The sequence below is a fragment of the Hemitrygon akajei genome, chromosome 21 (genome assembly GCF_048418815.1).
Source record: "Hemitrygon akajei chromosome 21, sHemAka1.3, whole genome shotgun sequence".
Taxonomy (NCBI): domain Eukaryota; kingdom Metazoa; phylum Chordata; class Chondrichthyes; order Myliobatiformes; family Dasyatidae; genus Hemitrygon; species Hemitrygon akajei.
Genome location: NC_133144.1, coordinates 58,981,991 through 59,002,285, shown reverse-complemented (window position 1 = coordinate 59,002,285; position 20,295 = coordinate 58,981,991). Strand labels below are relative to the sequence as shown.

Here is a 20,295-nt window from a genome sequence, read left to right as displayed (position 1 = left end):
TTATTGCTAATACTTTCTATCATCTGCTTTAATTTCTCCTTGAGCAGCTTGGTAAGAAATGTTGTTTAATGTGATTCTGTAAAAACAAGTTTTTATTACTAGTTACCAATTTGGAGTCAATTCTGAAAGTAAAGACAGAGGCACAAAAGACTGCAGTTGCTGGAATCTGGAGCAATAAACCAGAGGCTGGAAGAACTCAGCAGGTCGAGCAGTATCTATGGAGGGAAATGGTTCTGAGCTGAAATGCTGCCTGACCCACTAAGTTCCTCCAGCATCTTGTTTGTTTCATCCTGATAGTAGGTTTATCCTCTTGAAATGCAAATTTTGGACACAAATTAAATTATATTTATACCAACTGTTTAATTATGGACAAGATGGTACGGATAAGTGTGACTCTGTGTGCGTCTCCAGTGGGAACTATCAAATATTCCTAAGACCGGTGATCCAGAACTATACAAGAGGTCCAGGTACGAACTATGGAAGGCTATTTTAAGAGTAAGAAGGCAATTCTGATTGAAGTTAGAGATGGAATAGGATGCATGTCAGCTCTGGCACAGTTTTTAGGCCATCACTTCCTACAAAGCAAAACCTAACATCGTGAATGGCTGTGATGCTTCACTCCCAGATGAGCTCATCGCCTTTTATGTTCACTTTTAAAGGGTGAATAAAACTACACTTGTGCGAATCTCCGTAGCATCTGGTGACCCAGAGATCTCTGCCTCAGAGACCGATGTCGGAATGTCTTTCAACAGGGTGAACCCTCGCGAGGCATTAGGCTCTGATGGTGCACCTGGCAGGGCACTGAAAACCTGTGCCAGCCAACTGGCAGGAGTGTTCAAGGACAACTTCAATCTCTCACTGCTGCAATCAGAGCATTGAGAGATTGAACTGTTGTACCAGAGCTACCTCAATGAATGTCGCCCATTAGCACACAAAACTACAGTGATGGGTGTTTTGAGAGGTTGTTCATGGCCAGAGTCAACTCCTGTCTAAGCAATGACCTGGACCTGCTGAAATCTGCCTATTGCCACAATAAGTCTATAGTGGATGCAACTGGCTCTCTACTCAGCCTTAGATCACCTGGGCAAGAGCAATACCTTTGTTAGGCTGCTGTTTATTGACTGCAGGTCAGCATTCAACACAATCATACCCTCTATTCTAATCAACAAGCTCCAAAGGGACTCTGCCTCCCTTTACAAATGGATCCTTGACTTCCTCTCTGGGATACTACAGTCAGTGTGAATCAGAAATAACAAATCCTTCTTGCAGGCAGTCAACACTAGTGTACCTCAAGGATGTGTGCCTAGCTCACTGCTCTACTCTTTCTACACTCACGACAATGTGGCGAGGCACAGTTCGAACAGCGTTCATAAATGTGCTGATGACACAACTATTGTTGGCAGAATTTCAAGTGGTGACAAGGAGACGTACAGGAGTGAGATAGATGACCCAGTTGAGCTCAGTTGCAATAACAAGCTTGCACTTTACCAAAGAATTGATTGTGGACTTCAGAAGGGGAAGTCAAGGGAACATACACCCATCCTCATTGAGGGTCAGCAGTGGAAAGGATGAGCAGTTTCAAGTTCCTGGGTGAATATCTCTGAAGATCTATCCTGAGCTGTATTTCATTAGGAGTTTGAGGAGACTTAGCCTGTCACCAGAGACCAGAGAAATTTCTACAGATGGACCGTAGAGAGCATTCTAACTGGTTGCATCACCATCTGGTATGAAGGGGCAGAAAGTTGTAAACTCACCAGCTCCATTGTGGGGACTAGCCTCTCCAGCATCAAGGTATCAAGGGCACCTTCAAAAGGCGATGCCTCAAGAAAGCGGCATCCATCATTAAGGACCCTCCACCCCATCACACAGGACATTATCATTGCTCATTGCTCCCACCAAGTAAAGGAGCCTGATGAGATATACTCAATGGTTTCAGGAACAGTTTCTTCCCCTCTGCCATCAATGGATAATGAACCCTTGAACTCTACGTCATTATTTTTTTCTTTCTTTTTGCGTTACTTATTTAATTTTTTAGTAAGTACTCTTTGTAATTAATATTTTTTTGTATTATGCATTACAATGTAGTTCTGTCACTAAATAACAAATTTCCTGACACGTACCAGTGATATTAAACCTGATGCTGATTCTGATTATGGTCTTGTCCCTTCATCTGTTCTCACCTCCTTTCCCATTCCCTGTGACCTTTGTCCATGACTGAGAAATAGTAAGGCCATATGACCAAGGGAATGTTATAACTGAACCCAGTACAGCTCTTCCTTGCTGTTCACATGTACGTCTACCATCAAGATTTGCTTCAATACGATGTGGGATGGTAGCATAGCGGCTAATGTAATGCCAGCAATCGGAGTTCAATTCCTACTACTGTCTGTAAGAGAAAAGAAATTCCTGGAGTGATCAAGCAGGAATCTCTTGGCCAGGTTATCTCGGACCAAATAATAACAAATGGGAAGATTGGCAGTGAAGTTTTGGAATTTTCTCCCCTTGAGGCCTGTGGAAGTTCGGTTACTATTGTTACGAAACCCCATAACCAGGTAACTTACCAGCAAAGATAGCGGGATCAGCTGAGTCGGATGCTACTATTTTCAAACATTTTATTCAAAAAAGGGCACAAGCGTATGGTTAATACAAAACATTCAGATCATATACATCGTCAAAACTCAATCTAAAACACCGGTGTAACAATAATCAATCAGAAATAAGCTCTATTGTTGTCTAGGGGTAATACTGAGTCCAATTGAAATATAAAGAGTCACTCAGAAGTTTGCAGGCTTTTCCCTTTTGGGAACCGCTGGGGTTTTCACGTTGTAGAGAGAGAGAGATGGTTTAGAAAGGATAAACACTTGCCCGTTGTCTTTACAGAGCAAATCCTTGGAATCAGGGGAGCAGGCTTCCCCGTTGTTAGTTAAAAGCGGTCTTCCGATGGTTCCAGCCACAGATTCAAAAGTCGGAATCTAATGCACGTGGCTTCCTTCAAAATGGCTTCCCGCTCCCACGGGAATCGGTATCGTGCTTCCTTGGTGTCTCCTTGGTGCGTCTGAGGGTTGTCCCCCCCTCAGACCCTCCTTTATACTTCTTCACGGGATCGCAGGTGTCAATCAGGTTGCAGGTGATGCGATCTCTCTCTCAACCAGCCCACTTTGCCCGAGGGCTTTTCACGTGGTCTCCATGAGACAATAGTCAATGTCGCCTTTATTCTGCTTCTCGGGAGAACGTGGTCTTCCGCACGTCTCTCTCTCTCTTTCCCATTTCCTGTGTCTATTCAGCACGTCTCTTTCTCTCTTGGGTCAGTTGACCCCCCCTTGACTAGGGCTCTTGCGATTCTCACAAAGGAGGGGGCCGAGGGCATAACACCTCCCCCCATAGCAGGTTTTTAACCAGCGGTTAAAAACAGGTTGGTACAGGACTTTTTTTTTTGAATCTACGTACTACACAAGCTTTTCTCTTCACAGAGTACTACCGTTATACATTCAAGTCAGTATCTAAACAGGTAACAAGTACAGTGCCCCTTTCTTTAATACCTTAACCTCACGTGCCATACTAAAGTCTGGTAGCATCAAACTTCAGCTTAATAACCACCTTATTTATTTATTTTCTTCAGCAACATAACTAACGAGGTGTGATCTTAGCTTACGTGTGTACTACAAAAGTTCATGCAGAATACTAATTTTTATGTTACTTTCAAACTTAACAGTCAAGCTTCCATGGGTGTTGTCTTTATTATTCACATACTTTGTCAAAATCCCTTAAAACCGGTTTCTGCTATTTAAAAATGGCGTCCCCATTAACCCTCGCCTCTTTTCCGGTTAATTCCCTCGTGGTGATCTTGGGCACCCTGGCGAAATAGGCTTTCGCCCACTCCTTTCATAGGAGTTATTTTATCAACAATGTGTTCCAAACTTAGACCATCTTCCGAATTTCCACCCAATTCTTTAATTTTATGCAATTTGTTAGTTTCCTCTTCAGGACCCTTCAGGCTATTAGTTTTCAGTTTAACCTCTTTGTTCAAACAGCATTTCAAATTCTGCCTTTTCACACCACACTCTGGAATAACAATAGCGTGTGGGGCCCCTTTACCTTCCAACTCAACCTGTAATTGATTCACAGGCTTTGTGGTACCAAGCCATTGTCTCTGTAGCCTGGTTGCTGCTTCTGATATCAGTCCAGCCTTTAAATTTTCTTCATTCAATTTGGGAACTACACATTCCCCTTTTCCTTCAATATTAATATTCACCTCACCAACTTGTAACCCACCTTCGAGCACAAACACCTGGGAACTCTCACTTCCCAAGGTTAACCCTTTTTTTCCCGAACCAAGTCTATCTGATCCAAAAGGACGGCCGTCTCGTCCAGCTGAGTCAAATACCTCAGCTTTTTCCTGAGCTCCGTGACTAGGTTCAGCACCACGTGCATCCCCATCTTGGACACACTCAAACGGGACATTGGCCTCTTCCAGGCTTTCAACACCCGTACCTTTTTCAAATTCTAACGTCCCCCGATCCTTCCAGCTACTCTCTAGGCAGCCCCCCGTTGGGGAAGGCGCAACCCTGCGAGCTGAAACAACCTCCTCGGCCATTTCAGCTGACTTCTCCACAGCAAGGATACCCTTCTTCTCTAAGACTGCCCTCATTTCACTCTCGGGACCATCGAGAACACCTTTAGAACTCTCAACTTCCCCAAACAATTCTGCCAAACCAGACAGATCAACCAAGTCCAACTCTGGACGTTTTAACAGCTTTATCCGTTTCTCATCTTTATTTCCTACCTCTAGGACCTTTCTCTTCACTAAGGGGGGGGGGGGCTATCTCCTTACCCCCTTTCACTTTACTCCTTTCTGTTTTACCACCCTCTGAACCCTCGTGGTATAGGGTCGGTAAAAACGTCTTGGCCAATTCACTACTGGCCCGATTTAAACTGCTCTGGTTCTCAGCTGCTTTTCTCGACAGGCTGCGAGTGACCGCACATGCGCGATAGCTTTGGGACTCTAGGGGCGGGGAGACCGTACTCGCCGGTCGGCGGGTCGGCATCATGGCTGCCCAAATCCTACCTCTAGCTAAATCGTCCCCATCCCCTCTCTCTCCCCCTTGAGCTCTTCGCTCTTGCCTTCGCCTGTCCAGCTCCAATTCATGGCTCCTTTGTTTCTCTTTCTCTTCTGCTTCTAGCTGCTTTAGCTGCAGCTCACGACCCCATTTCATCTCTAATTCCCTTAGTTTGAACCCATGCTCTCTTTCCTCAGCCTTTTCCTTTTCAGCTCGTTCCGCAGCCTTTTCAGCTGCTTCTACTTCTAGCTGCTTTACTTTAAGCTCATGGTCCAACCTTGCTTTCTCCAACTCTGCCTGATCTGTCCCACTCGCTAATCTCTTTTCGGGAATATTTTCCAAATCCTCAGCTGCAAACACCTTCTTCCCAACGTAATACTGTTGTATGACCCTTCGCACTTCCTGCTTTTTCATTGCTGGCTTCACCGCTGTGAGGTCTAACGCCTGCGCCAAATTTACCAAGTCTGATTTTGTAGCCTTCCCTAGCGCCTCTACCGTCGGGTTTCTCGTAAATTCATCCACATCCATCTTTGCTGGTTTCCCGTCTGGCTACCTGCGTAACCAGATTTAAGTCTGGACTTACAGCCCGATTCACTGACCCTCCCGTTTGGTTTCAAATCCGGGACGAGAACCCCACTTGTTACGAAACCCCGTAACCAGGTAACTTACCAGCAAAGATAGCGGGATCAGCTGAGTCGGATGCTACTATTTTCAAACGTTTTATTCAAAAAAGGGCACAAGCGTATGGTTAATACAAAACATTCAGATCATATACATCGTCAAAACTCAATCTAAAACACCGGTGTAACAATAATCAATCAGAAATAAGCTCTATAGTTGTCTAGGGGTAATACTGAGTCCAATTGAAATATAAAGAGTCACTCAGAAGTTTGCAGGCTTTTCCCTTTTGGGAACCGCTGGGGTTTTCACGTTGTAGAGAGAGAGAGATGGTTTAGAAAGGATAAACACTTGCCCGTTGTCTTTACAGAGCAAATCCTTGGAATCAGGGGAGCAGGCTTCCCCGTTGTTAGTTAAAAGCAGTCTTCCGATGGTTCCAGCCACAGATTCAAAAGTCGGAATCTAACACACGTGGCTTCCTTCAAAATGGCTTCCCGCTCCCACGGGAATCGGTATCGTGCTTCCTTGGTGTCTCCTTGGTGCGTCTGAGGGTTGTCCCCCCCTCAGACCCTCCTTTATACTTCTTCACGGGATCGCAGGTGTCAATCAGGTTGCAGGTGATGCGATCTCTCTCTCAACCAGCCCACTTTGCCCGAGGGCTTTTCACGTGGTCTCCATGAGACAATAGTCAATGTCGCCTTTATTCTGCTTCTCGGGAGAACGTGGTCTTCCGCACGTCTCTCTCTCTCTTTCCCATTTCCTGTGTCTATTCAACACGTCTCTTTCTCTCTTGGGTCATTTGACCCCCCCTTGACTAGGGCTCTTGCGATTCTCACAAAGGAGGGGGCCGAGGGCATAACACTATATATATAAGCAGCATGGATTTTGAAGTAGCATGACATTGCTATTGAGGGAGTGCAGTGTAGGTTCATGAGGTTAATTCCTGTAATGGCGGGATTGTCATACGTTGAAAGATTGGAGCGACTGGGCTTGTATACACTGGAATTTAGAAGGATGAGAGGGGATCTGATTGAAACATTCAGATTCAGTTTATTGTCATTTAGAAACCACAAATGCAATGCAGTTAAAAAATGAGACAACGTTCCTCCAGAATGATATCATAAAAGCACATGACAAAACAGATTACACCAGAAAATCCACATAACGTTTGGTAATCCCCAGTCCAGAGTCCGGAGAGGCTGCTGCGTATTAATATCGCGTTACCATCTTAGCGCGTTCCCCGAAAAGGAGCTCCAATTCCACCAGACAAAACTAAAGCTACAAGACCTGCACAAAACCACATAGTTACAACATATAGTTACAACAGTGCAAACAATAGCATAATTGATAAAAAACAGACCATGGGCATAGTAAAAATAGTCCAAAGATGTTAAAAGACTATAAATTCAAAAGAAACCACCACACAGTTTCCACAAGTCCTCCGGGTCCCCGATGGACTTGTCATCTCACGCAGGCGGCAGAAGGGAATACCCCCGCTATGGACTTCCACGGCGCCGCCTGACTCAGCCTTGCAGACGCAGCACACAATGAAGCTCCATTGAACCCAGCCTCGCAGACACAGCACACACTGAAAGTAACCTGATTGCAGTGGACTCCGAGTCTGTCGAACCTTCAAGCTTCCGACCATCCCCTCCGGCACAGCTTCTCTGAGCACCATCCTCTGCTGAGCGTATTAAGACGGCCCCACCAACGGCCATTGGCAACACGACCCCGAGGAATGGGGGCCTGTTCTTCCCAGCCGAAACCCGGACCTCACAGCAGCAGCAGCAATGAAGAAGGTCTTCCTGGAGATTTCCAGATGCTTCTCTGTGCTCCCACGTCCATTTTTCATCCGATTATGATTGTGCATGGCACCCCGCTTCACAAATAACAGATAATCAGCTCCGGAGTGGCTGCTGCAAGCTGCGTCACGCCGCCATCTACATATAAGATTATTAAAGGATTGGATGTGCTAGAGGCAGGAAACATGTTCCCGACGTTGGGCGTCCAGAACCAGAGGCCACAGTTTAAGAATAAGGGGTAGACCATTTAGAACAGAGTTGAGGAAAAGCTTTTTCACCCAGAGAGTTGTGGATCTGTGGAATGCTCTGCCTCAGAAGGCAGTGGAGGCCAATTCTCTGGATGCTTTCAAGAAAGAGTTAGATAGAGCTCTTAAAGATAGCGGAGTCAAGGGATATGGGGAGAAGGCAGGAACGGGGTACTGATTGTGGATGATCAGCCATGATCACAATGAATGGCGGTACTGGCTCGAAGGGCCGAACGGCCTACTCCTGCACCAATTGTCTATTGACAAGGTTTTATTGGAGATACAAGAGACTGCAGATGCTGGAATTTGGAGCAACCAACAATCTGCTAAATGAATTTGATTGAGCAGAATCTGTGGGCAAAAATGAATGGCTGACATTTTGGTTTGAAACCCTGCATCAGTCCTGTTCCCCTCCCTAAGCCCTGATAAAATGAATTATTTGCATCCATGCCATCTCTTTAAAAGTGTCACAGTGAGCCAAAGCATTTTCAGACTAATTCCTTGTCTTTCTTGATAAATGCTTTATCGCAGCCTTAAAAACCCTGGCAGCCAATGTGCATGCAGCAAATTCCCATGAGGGATGGAGGGGGTGTGGAGGGAAAAGCTACAAAAGCATTTCTAAATGAGAGCATTTCTCCCTCTCTGAGGCTTGAGGATAAAATTGGAATCGCAGCGTACCTTAATATTGCTGTGGGAGCACCTGTGTAGTGGTTCAAGAGGTGGCTCATTGTCACCTCAAGGGCAGTTAAGGAGTGACAATAAAGGCCACATTTAAGATTTAAAATGTTATTAGCTTCACAGACAACCCTCCACATTGATTAAGTAACTCCTATCTTTAGTAATCAATTTGTAGAATTTCTGTTCCCCAGGGTAAACAAACTCAGCAGGTTTCTATTATGATTAAACGGACTCTATATTGTTCATTGCCTGTTGGATGTAATGGAGCACAGGCTAACCTGATCAGTGAGCAATTACTGAATCAATTAATCCTGTATAAATAAATGGCCCACATACTTGATTTGAATCCTTGCCTTTGTAAATGTGAGCCAGATCTATCGAGAGGAAATCAATCCATTCACTGCAGGAATATTCTTTCTACTACAATTCAGCTTAAGAGAAAATCAATTTTATGTTCAAGTCAGTAATTGTTAATACTCAGAATTAAAATCACATTTATTATCACTGACATATGTCATGAAATTTAATGTTTTGCAGCAGCAGTACAGTGCAATACATAAAATATAAATCGCAATAAGAAATATATACTTATAAAAATTAATTTGTGCAAAAATAATGTGATTATGTGGTGGTGTTCATGGGTTCAATATTCATTCAGACATTTGATGGCGGAGAAGAAACATAGAAACATAGAAAATAGGTGCAGGAGTAGGCCATTCGGCCCTTCAAGCCTGCGTCCTTTGGTTCTGAGCTGCCAGCCACAAGATTATGGCTGACATTCTATTCAAATGCCATTTTCCTGCTCTATTCCGATTTCCTTCAATCTGGTTAAAATACAGAAATTTACTGATTTCCATTTTGAATGCACTCAATGACTGAACCTGCACTGCCCTTCAGTAGAAACATAGAAAATAGGTGCAGAAGTAGACCATTCAGCCCTTCGAGCCTGCACTGCCATTCAGTATGATCATGGCTGATCATCCAACTCAGAACCCTGTACCTGCTTTCTCTCCATACCCCCTGATCCCTTTAGCCACAAGGGCCATATCTAACTTCCTCTTAAGTATAGCCAATGAACCGGCCTCAACTGTTTCCTGTGGCAGAGAATTCCACAGATTCACCACTCTCTGTGTGAAGAAGTTTTTCCTCATCTCGGTCCTAAAAGGCTTCCCCTTTATCCTTAAACTGTGACCCCTCGTTCTGGACTTCCCCAACATCGGAAACAATCTTCCTGCGTCTAGCCTGTCCAATCCTTTTAGAATTTTATACGTTTCAATAAGATCCCCCTTCAGTCTTCTAAATTCCAATGAGTATAACCCTAGTCAATCCAATCTTTTTTCATATGAAAGTCCTGCCATCCCAGGAATCAATCTGGTGAACCTTCTCTGTACTCCCCCTATGGCAAGAATGTTTTTCCTCAGATTAGGGGACCAAAACTGCACACAATACTCCAGGTGTGGTCTCACCAAGGCCTTGTACAACTGCAGTAGAACCTCCCTGCTCCCTGCTCCTGAAGCTGTTCCTAAAATGTTGAGTATGTATCTTCAGGCTCCTGTACCTCTTTGATGGTAGCAGTGTTTTGGGGTTTGAGGGTCCGTGATGATGGATGCTTCCTTTTTGAGGCTTCGTCTTTCGAAGATGTCCTAGATGATGGGGAGACTAAACGCCATGATGGAGCTGGCTGAGTTTTCATCCCCCTGCAGCTTTTTCTAAGGAGTGGAATGTTTTTTTTCCCTCTATACATTGGCAAGTCAAAGAGAGCTAACCTGTATCTACCTGTGAAGAGAAACAGCTCTTCTACAATCCTAATAGTCTTTAAATTTTAAGCATGAGCTGGTGTACCCTCTGTGAGGTGTGTGAAGTAAGAATACTCTTGCATTGTTAATCTCAGTTCTTACTGGATTGGGAATGTTCACAATGTTTTGACATGGGAGCCTTACAGATAAAAGAAAGAGTGGCTCTCGCCCCACTGGTCTCAGTTTCTTGCTAGTTGTCATTTTCTTAGTCATTTGTTAAGTTCAATTACATTGATGTACAGTTGCAAGAAAAAGTTTGTGAACCTTTTGCAATTACCTGGTTTTCTGCATTAATTATACATAAAATGTGGTTTGATCTTCATTTAAGACACAATAATAGACAAGCACAATCTACCTAAACTAATAACACACAAACAATTGTACTTATCATGTCTTGACTGAACACATTGTTTAATCTTTCAGTCCAGGCTGGAAAAAGTATGTGAGCCCTTATATTTAATAACTAGAAGTCTCTTTAACAGCTGATCAGACTTGCACAATGGCGAGGAGGAATTTTAGACCATTCCTCCGTACAAAACTGTTTCAGTTCATCAATATTTCTGGGATACCTTGTATGAACAGCTCTCTTCAGGTCATGCCACAGCATCTCAATTGGTTTAAGGTCTGGGCTTTGACTTGGACAACCCAAAACTCAAATTTTCTTCTTTTTAAACCATTCTGTTGTTGATTTACTGGTATGTTTTAGATCATTGTTTTGTTGTGTCATCGAACTTCCATTAAGCTTCAGGTAACGGACTGCTACCCTGACATTCTCTTGTAAAATGTCTTGATCAATTTCGAATTCATTGCTCCCTCAACGATTGCAAGCTGTCCAGGCCCTGAGGCAGCTAAGCAGCCCCAAACCATGATGCTCCTTCCACCATGCTTCACTGTTGGGATGAGGTTTTGGTGTTGGTGTGCAGTGCCCCTTTTTTCTCCAAACATAGCAGTGTGCATTTCTGCCAAAATGTTCAACTTTTGTCTCGTCTATCCACAGAGCATGTGGAACATCCAGGTGGTCTTTTGCAAGCTTGAGACGTGCAGCTATGTTTTTTTTGGGGGAGCAGTTGTTTCCTCCATGAACACCATTTTTCAGTGTTTTTCTTATAGTGGACACATGAACAGAGACTTTAGCATGTTCTAGAGATTTTTACAGGTCTTTTGCTGTTAACCTTGGGTTCTTTATCCCCTCCTTCAGCACTACACGTTGTGCTCTTGGTGTGATCTTTGCAGGATGCCCACGCCTAGGGAGAGTAGCAACAGTACTGAGTTTCCCCCATTTCTAGACAGTTTCTCTTACTGTAGACTGATGAATATCCAGGTCTTTAGAAATGCTTTTGTTGCCTTTTCCAGCTTCATGCATCTCTACAATTTTCTTCAAAGATCCTCTGAAAGTTGTTTTGATCAAGGCATGGTACACATAAACAGATCTTTCTTGAAATGAGCAGGCTCTGTCAGTAACCTGACTTTGTGTGCCTTTTTTTTGATAGGGCAGGTCACCTCTGCAACCCACAACTCCAATCTCATATCATTGATTGGAACACCTGATTCCAAATAGCTTTTTGTAGAAGGCATTACCCCAGAGGTTCACATACCTTTTTTTAACCTGGACTGTGATTGTTTAAATGGTGTATTGATGAGAAGTACAATTGCATGTGTGCAATTAGTTTAGGCAGATTGCATTTGTCTATTATTGTGACTTACATGAAAATAAGACCACGTTTTATGAGTAATTAATGCAGAAAACCAGGTAACTGCAAAGGGTTCACAAATCTTTTCTTGCAACTGTCCATACAGCCCATTCTACTTGCTGCTGGTGGTTTTACAGCATCAATTCTAGTTAACCTAAGTTTTTATTCCTTTTAAATGCATCTATACATCTTATCTCCACAATTCAGTGGTAGAGTGTTTCATATTACAATCACCCAATAGAATAAGAAGTTTCTCAAGTTTTGTTTTTGATTTAATAACAACCATCTAATATTTATATACCCAAGTTATTAGCTCTCAATATTAACCATTTATATATGGTTAACACACCTTTCCTTCTTTTTAATTCTAACTTTCTGAGAATTACTCCCCCCCCCCCCCCCCCCAGTACTTTGTATCCTCTCTACTCAACTTGCGGTGATTTGTTTAATTCCACTCCTAGATCTTTTTGCTTGTTTATCCCATTCGTGCTTTCCCAATGAGTATGAGACTTCTCTCTTTCTTGTTACAAATTGTACCACCTTGTAATTAGTAGATGCTTCCTTAAAACTTTTGATTTCTTCTTTGGATGCTTGATGTCACAAGAGAGTCACCTTGTGCAGTGGTAATCCTCTCCCTTTGAATGAAGGGCGGTGTTGCTCCTGCCTTTAATGAGTGAAGCTAAAGCTCTTCTAGACAGGTTTTATTGTACAAATTTCAAAACTGTGGAAACTTTGATGCACCTAGGGCCAAATAAACATTACCCAAAAAGTGAAATACAGGAGTGTTTTTGTTGTTGCTTCATGTACTTTATTCCCAAGACTTTACAGTTTGGACATCTAGATTTTACACACTCTGGAAAACTTGCTCTGGTCACTACAGCCTTACACGTTTGGATAGGAAGCTCCTATTAGAGACACAAGGGATTCTGCAGATGCTGGAAATCTTCTGCAGAAAGACAAAAAATGCTAGAGGGGAATAAACAGTTGACGTTTGAACCAAGACTCATCATCAGGACCAGAAAGGAAGAAGGCAAAAGCTAGAGTAAGAAGGTGGGGTGGTGGGGAGGTGTGGCAGAGGAATACAAACTGACAAGTGATAGGTGAGACCAGGTGGGGAATGGAGTGAAGTAAGAAGCTGGGAGGCAACTGGTGGAAGACAATGAAGAAGGACGAGGAATAGGTGAGGACAATGAACCATGGAAGAAAGGGAAAGAAGAGGGGAACCAGAGGCGGGTGATGGGCAGGATTGAAAGGGTAACCAGAATGATGAATGGTTAAAGGGTGGGGCAAAATTACCAGGAAGTTGCAGAAATCAGTGTTTATGCCATCAGGTTGGAGGTCACCCAGATGGAGTATGAGGTGTTGCTCCTCTAACTGAGTTTGGCCTTGTCATGGCAGCAGAGAAGGCCATTGAGAGACGTGTCAGAATGGGAATGGGAAGTCGAATTGAAATGGGTAGCCTCCAGGAAATCTTGTCTTTTGCGATGGACAGAGTGAAGGTGCTCAACAAAGCAAAAGTACAAAAACAGAATGCTTGAAATGCTCTTTAGTACAGACGGCAGCTGTGAAGAGCTGTGATGAAAAGTCATTGACCTGAAATGTTAACTCTTTGATTCTCTAATACTCAGATGCTGCCTGAGTATTTCCAGCATTTTCTGTGTTTACTTTAGATTTACAGCATCCACAGTATCTTGCTTTTGGAACACTTGGTCAGGGTGGAGACCACGTGCCATCTGCAGAAAGGCTAGGAATTTGCATTGGATATCTGCAATATTTGATTGGAAGGATTGCATTCATCATTTCTTGGGTGTGGATAAAAGCATTGGTACTTTAAATGCTAACACCAAGTTGCTAAAACTGGTTTGGGATAGTAAGTTATGCTATGTTGACACCAGAAGCTAATTTCTTTAATCTGGTTGGAGTCAAGAGATGTAAAAGAGTTGAAGTCTTGATGAAGTGCCATGGCCTGAAATGTCAACTGTTTATTAACCTCCATAGATGCTGCCTGATCTGCTGAGTTCCTCCAGCATTTTCTGTGTAGTGTTTGAATTTCCAGCATCTTCAGAATCTCTTGTTTTTAAGAGTCAAAGGAACTGGCTTTCCTTTAGCCACCAGGCAATAGTTACGAAAATTCACAAGTTACATGAGTCTCGATATAATGAATACTGGAGGGAACTTGTTGGCACTTTCAGTTTGTAATTTTAATATACCCTATTATATTGTCAATTCAAAGTATGTCAAATTAAAGGTGAAAGCACCATTGTCTCTCCTTTGTTAATCTGTTATTATTTCCTTTTTTAAATAAAAACTTAAATGTCTTGAATGCATTGCAAAGGATTTGTGTAATAAATGACGGACTTAATCTGACTATACCTGTTTCCCTTCACAGGCTGTCCCAGAGATGACTGCTCTTCTGGATAAATAATTCTAAGGCTTTACAGTTTGGTCAAATGGATACCGGATCATGAATTGGACCTGTACAACGTGCATATGATGTGCTGACAATGCATCTATCAATACGAACATTACTTTGATGCACATGGTGTCCGTCTCTATCAATGCAATCAACTGATTCTACTTGATTTACTTTATCACCCATTAGATTAAAGTTTTGAATTTGAATACTACTTGTTTTTGCACCATTCCAGGAAATCGGTGCCCACATCCTCTAGCCCTGGATCCTGTCAAACCTACTTTGGTGATAATTCTTGAGTGTGCCTGAAGGGTTTCTGAAACTGCTATCTTCCTTTTAGAGTAAACTCAGCACTTTCCTAACAAACTCTAGCAAACAATTTAAGAATACCAGGAAATTTTTGGGTTGCTCTCAAGGAGATTTAGAGCAAGAGCATTAATTTTCATTTGATAACACAAGCATCAGCAATGGCATTTAAGGGTGTATTTTGGGTCTGGTATTCACATCTCATTGATAACACTAGGGGGAGAGGCTCGGATTATTGAAGGCTATTGCACTGCTCTGGCCACAAGAGCAAGATGCCCTATCACAATTCAGAAGTCCTATAGAAAGCTCCATAAATAGTATTGCACTGCAGGAAGACACTGCAGCTCAGCTGAACCTCCATGACACACACCAGTTGTTTGGTTACTGTGGGAAAACAATTGCAGAAAAGTGCAGAATAGCCAAGAGCCAAGACAGCTCTGTTGGGAAAAGCTTGAGATCTGGTGATGTAAGGACACAGTTGTGCTGCAGGGTTTCTAGAAGGAACAAGAAGGAAACCAAGAAATTGTTTGATTGTTAAATAATTTAAGAAAAATTTATCCTTTGCAAATTTCATGGTAACTAGCCAAATAACTATCTGGAAATAAACTGTATGGCTACTCTTGTGTATCTGTTCTCACATAATCAGTACCACCAACACACAAATAAAGTGACTTGTTATTCACCAAGTATCACCAGACACTGCAGGCTTAAATAGTCATACTCAGCACAGAAACAGGCCCTATGATGCATCTATCTGTGCCAAATTATTAATCTGCCTAGTCCTTTTGACTTGCATTTGAACCATAGCCTTGCATGCTCCTCCCATCCATGTAACTATCCAGCTTTATCTTAAATATTGAAATCGAGTTCACATCCACTACTTCTGCTAGCAACTCATTCCACACTCTCACCAACCTCTGAGTGAAGAAGTTCTCCTCATGTTCCCCTTAAACATTTCACCTTTCACACTTAACCCATGACCTCTACTTGTAGCCTCACCCAACCTTTGTGGACAAAGCCTGCTTGCATTTACCCTATCTATAACCCCTCATAATTTTGTATACCTCTACCAAATCTCCCCTCAGTCCTCTACATTCTAGGGAATAAAATTGTTATCTATTCAACCTGTCCCTATAATTCAGATCCTCAAGTCCTATCAATATCCTTGTAACTTGGAGAAAAATGGAAGGAGTAATTGCAGCTGGTGATCAGCAGATGGGGTCCAAATATAGGAGACTTCATGTGGAATTTTGCCTTATTCCCTCAAGAGTTTTTATATGCAGCTCAATTGTCTCTTTCTTTGTTGAACCCATTAAAAAAAGTTTTAAGACACAGCTATTCCTTGATTTTATGAAAGGGATGCATTTCTGGAGAATGGTTTGTTAGCGAACTGGTATACATTGCGAAGGGTGAGCTCACTGCAAACTCTATTCCCAAGCATGAAGAGTAGTGTGCTATTTGTTAGAGTGGGAGCAACACACACACAATGGAGGAACCCAGCAGGTCAGGCAGCATCTAAACAGTCAATATTTCAGACCAAATGAGTAGAAGCCGGAATAAAGAGGAGGGGTAGGAGCAGGACCTGTCAGGGATTGGTGAAAGAGATAAAGGGCTGGAGAAAGAGGAATCTGATAGGAGAGGGTGGAAGACCATGGAAGAAAGGGAAGGGGGAGGAGCACCAGAGGGAGGTGATGAGCAGGTAAGGAGATAGGTGAGAGAGGGAAACGGAAATGGGGAATGGTGAAGTGGAGTGGGGCAATTACCAGAAGTTCAAGAAATGGACATTACCGCCATCAGGTTGGCGGCTACCCAGAAGGAATATAAGGTGCTGCTCCTCCAACCTGAGTGTTAATGAGAGAAGTCCGAGGAGAGTGGCCATATTGGTTCAAATTGACAGGAAGGCAATAGTACTCAGATAACCACGCATTACAACAGTGGTGTGCAGAAGAGTGTCTCTGAACACATGTTGAAATTTGAAGTGGATGGGCCACAGCCACAGAAGACCAAAAATGTACACTTAGTGACCAGTTAATTAAGTGATGACTGAGTGTAAATTTTGCCTCTGGCAGAAGTAAACTAAGCTCGAAGAGGTGTGAAGATGGAGAAGGGAATGGAAAACAAGGGCGCAAGTGAAGCAGAGTGAAGATTCGCGACTGAGAGGCAAAGTTATACATACCAGACTGATAGTGCCAGATAGTGTTGGCAAAATTGCATGGTTGGGGTTTGGTCAAGGAACAAGGATATTGCAAATGAGAAAGTAAAATAAAAGGGGATAAAATCTTTCATCTGAAAAGATTTTGGAAGGTTTATCTGGGTTTGTTGATCTGACTTGACGAAATGAAAAATGTTATATCCTAACAGTGATTCCATGTTACTGGTTATCAGAGAGCACTACAACACAGGAAAAGGCCCTGCAGCCCATCTGGACCATGGTAGCATAGCAGTCACTGTGATGCTGACACAGCTCTGTGTGTCAGAGTTCGGAGTTCAGTTGTGGCGTTCTCTGTAAACAAGTTTGTATGTTTCTTCCCACGTGCGCATAGGTTTCCTCCAGGTGCTCTGGTTTCCTCCCACAGTCCAAAGATGTACCGCTCAGAAGGGCCTGTTTCCACACTGCATCTCTGAATAGTCTGTGCCAAATTATTATTCTGCATTATCCCATTGAACTGCAGCTGGATCAGAGCCCACCATACTCCTGCTACCCATTTACTTATCCAAATTTATCTTAAATGTTAAAATTGAACCTGCATCCACCATTTCCGCTGGCAGCTCGTTCCACACTTGCACCGCTCTCTGAGTAGAGAAGCTCCCTGTCAGGTTCCCGTTAAATATTTCACTGATAAAAACCTCAGCCAAGTCTGATCTCTATCATAATCCCCCTGCCTCTGGTTTGTTCTGATGAATGATATTTTGACAGCTTTTTTTTTAACAGAGTGCATTCTAATAGTTGAGGCTAAGTGCCTGTGCATGAAGTCAGGTGGGACAATGCTGTGCACCTGAACTCTCAAATGCAGCTAAATTTCATATTTTATTTTCCTTCAGTTAATGTGAGACATAGTTCATTTTTCCCTGCTCTGGGATTATGCTGGTGAATATGATAACCTCTTCAGAGAAGATGTAGCTGGTGTTAGCCAGGTGTCCAAAGGAATCTTTCAGATTAATGATTTAGTGTATAGTAGACTGAAGTAGTCATAAATCTCTAAAAGAGAGAAGAATTGTTTAGCACAGAAAATCAAAAGCAAATGCTGAAATATATAACTTTAAAGACCTTAAGACACAGGAATAGAATTAGGCCATTTGGCTCATCGCTTCTACTCCGCCATTCCTTTATGGCTGATTTATTATCCCTCTCCATCCCTTCTCCCAGTAGCCTTTGACACCCTTACTAACCAAGAACCTACTGAATATTGAAAGGCCTGGAAAGTTTGGACATGGAGAGAGTGTTTGCAATAGTGGGAGAGTCTAGGACCTGAGGGCACAGCTGCGGAACACAAGGATGTCCCTTTAGAACAGAGATGAGGAGGAATTCCTTTAGTCAAAGGGTGGTGAACCTGTGGAATTCATTGCTAGAGATAGGGTAAATCATTGGGTATATTTAAAGCAGTGGTTGATAGGTTCTTGATTAATAACAGCGCCAAAGGTTACAGGGAGAAGGCAGGAGAATGGCACTGAGAGGGATAATAAATCAGCCATGATTGAATGGTGGAGCAGACTCAATGGACTGAATGGCCTACTTCTGCAACTATGTCTTCGGGTCTTAGAGCAAAATATGGAAAAATTCAGCAGGTCAGGCAGCACCTGTGGAAAAAGATACAGGGTTAAATTTCCAAGTCAAAGGCCTTTCAAACTTTAACACTGTACTTTCCACAGATGCAGGACTACTGAGTGTATCCAACAGTACAGGAGGAAGCAATCTGGCCCATCGGACACTGTTGGCTCTTTGAAAGAGGGGTTTGGTCGATTGCATTCTTCTAAGCTTTTCCTTTTCTTTTTTGTAAATTACTTCTCCATCTAGATAGTGCATTATAGAACACAACCTTTTGTCTGAAACATCCTGGTTTCCTTGGCTGCGACTGCGTAAGTCTAGGGAAAACACTCCCAAGTTCTGCCAAACTCGTGAGACTGAGACAGCTCGTCCCACTCTAAACCCCGGTTTGTGTGGAAGCTGTGTACTTTGCTACCCTGTTACAAATTAGTGCCATGAAATGACAGACAGTACACTGCATACAATTAAAGGAATTATATTTATGAATCTTGACTTAATTAAAGGGTTAGTAAAAAATAACAAAAATAAAAGGGCCTATTCTAATTCAACAGTCAAACGTGCACAAGTTGGAGCTCATCTTGAACTTCTCTGTCACTCACGCGCTGGGCCCTCGGTCAATGTGAACGCACAAACCACCTTCCAAACGTCACTCGCAATCCATCTCGACCAAACGGGTCTCCCACTGGATTGTATGCTACGACTGGTAGTCCCCAGCGTCTTCTCTCTCCATCTCCCACTGAGCACAAGCCCAGGACCAATACTTATTGTCCTTCACCAAGAAAACCTCCCCGTAATTAGATGGCACACATTCACATCAGCCCTTATCTTTAACCCAAACAGGTTGAAAGCAGAACAAACTGCTCTTACAAAGCTGCTCAATGAAATACCTGCAGCATAAGAGTAAAGATGTGAACCAGGGCATTACATCTCCTTTCTCTCAGGTTCCATAGCTAGAACTTGGAAGAAAGTACAACAAAGAATTCTTGATGCTGATGCTGAAATGATACACTTGGGAAGGTTGAACTGGAAACTGCCAATAGGGACACTTCAAGCTGCCATTTTGTGTACTTAATGACGTCTTCTTTCCAACATCAGTTATTCTGACCCAATTCTTCATAAAATCTTCTCAAATGCTTGAATAGCAACCCAGCCTTCAGGGAGCTTATGTTCCCAAACCATTGAGCTAAATGAATGGGAAGCTCCTGGATAGAATTTCCAAGTCAGTGCTGAGTCAATCAATCTGGTTAAGGATTGCGGTGCAGTTGCAATTAAGCTTGTACCCATTGCTGGCAGAAAACACAACAAGGAATTGTTGTTGCTGAGCTGAAGTGATTCACTTTGGAAGGTTAAGTATGAAGGCAAAATGCAGGATTGATGGGAGGTTCTTAACAGTGTGGAGGAAAAGAGGGATCTTGGGGCCCAGGTCCATAGATCCTTCAAAGTTGCCATGCAAGTTGATAGAAGGCAAATGGCGCGTTGGCCTTCATTAATCAGAGGACTGAGTTCAAGAGCCGCGAGGTAATGTTGCAGCTCTATAAAGCTCTGGCTAAAGCATACTTGCAGTATTACGTTCAGTTCTGGTCACCTGATCATAGGAAGGATGTGGAAGCTTTAGAGAGGGTGCACAGGAGATTTACCAGGATGCTGCCTGGATTAGAGAGCATGTCTTAATGAGGATAGGCTGAGCAAGCTAGGGTTTTTCTCTTTGGAGTGGAGAAAAATGAGAGGAGACTTGATAGAGTGTTTAAAAATGTCTGGGAGTTGATGATCATGTTGCCATTCTTTTTTTTCTTGGTTTCATGGCTATCTGAAGAAGAATTTCAGAGGTATATAATTTGATAATAAATAAACCTTTATTTCCTTTGAATCTTTTGAAGATGTTAAGAGGTATTGATAGAGTAGACAGCCTGTGCCTTTTTCTCA

The 20,295-nt window shown here is 42.9% G+C and overlaps 1 protein-coding gene across 1 annotated transcript in view; it reads left to right on the top strand.

Moving 5' to 3' along the window:
* The window catches only part of etfa (electron transfer flavoprotein subunit alpha), an 82,701-nt gene extending 66,761 nt beyond the window's left edge, over positions 1–15,940 (top strand). The window contains exon 12 of the mRNA XM_073025525.1: positions 14,277–15,940. Within this exon, the coding sequence (XP_072881626.1) occupies positions 14,277–14,312 (36 nt within the window). The 3' untranslated portion in view covers positions 14,313–15,940. The remainder of the gene's footprint in view (positions 1–14,276) is intronic.
* Positions 15,941–20,295: the final 4,355 nt, after the last annotated feature.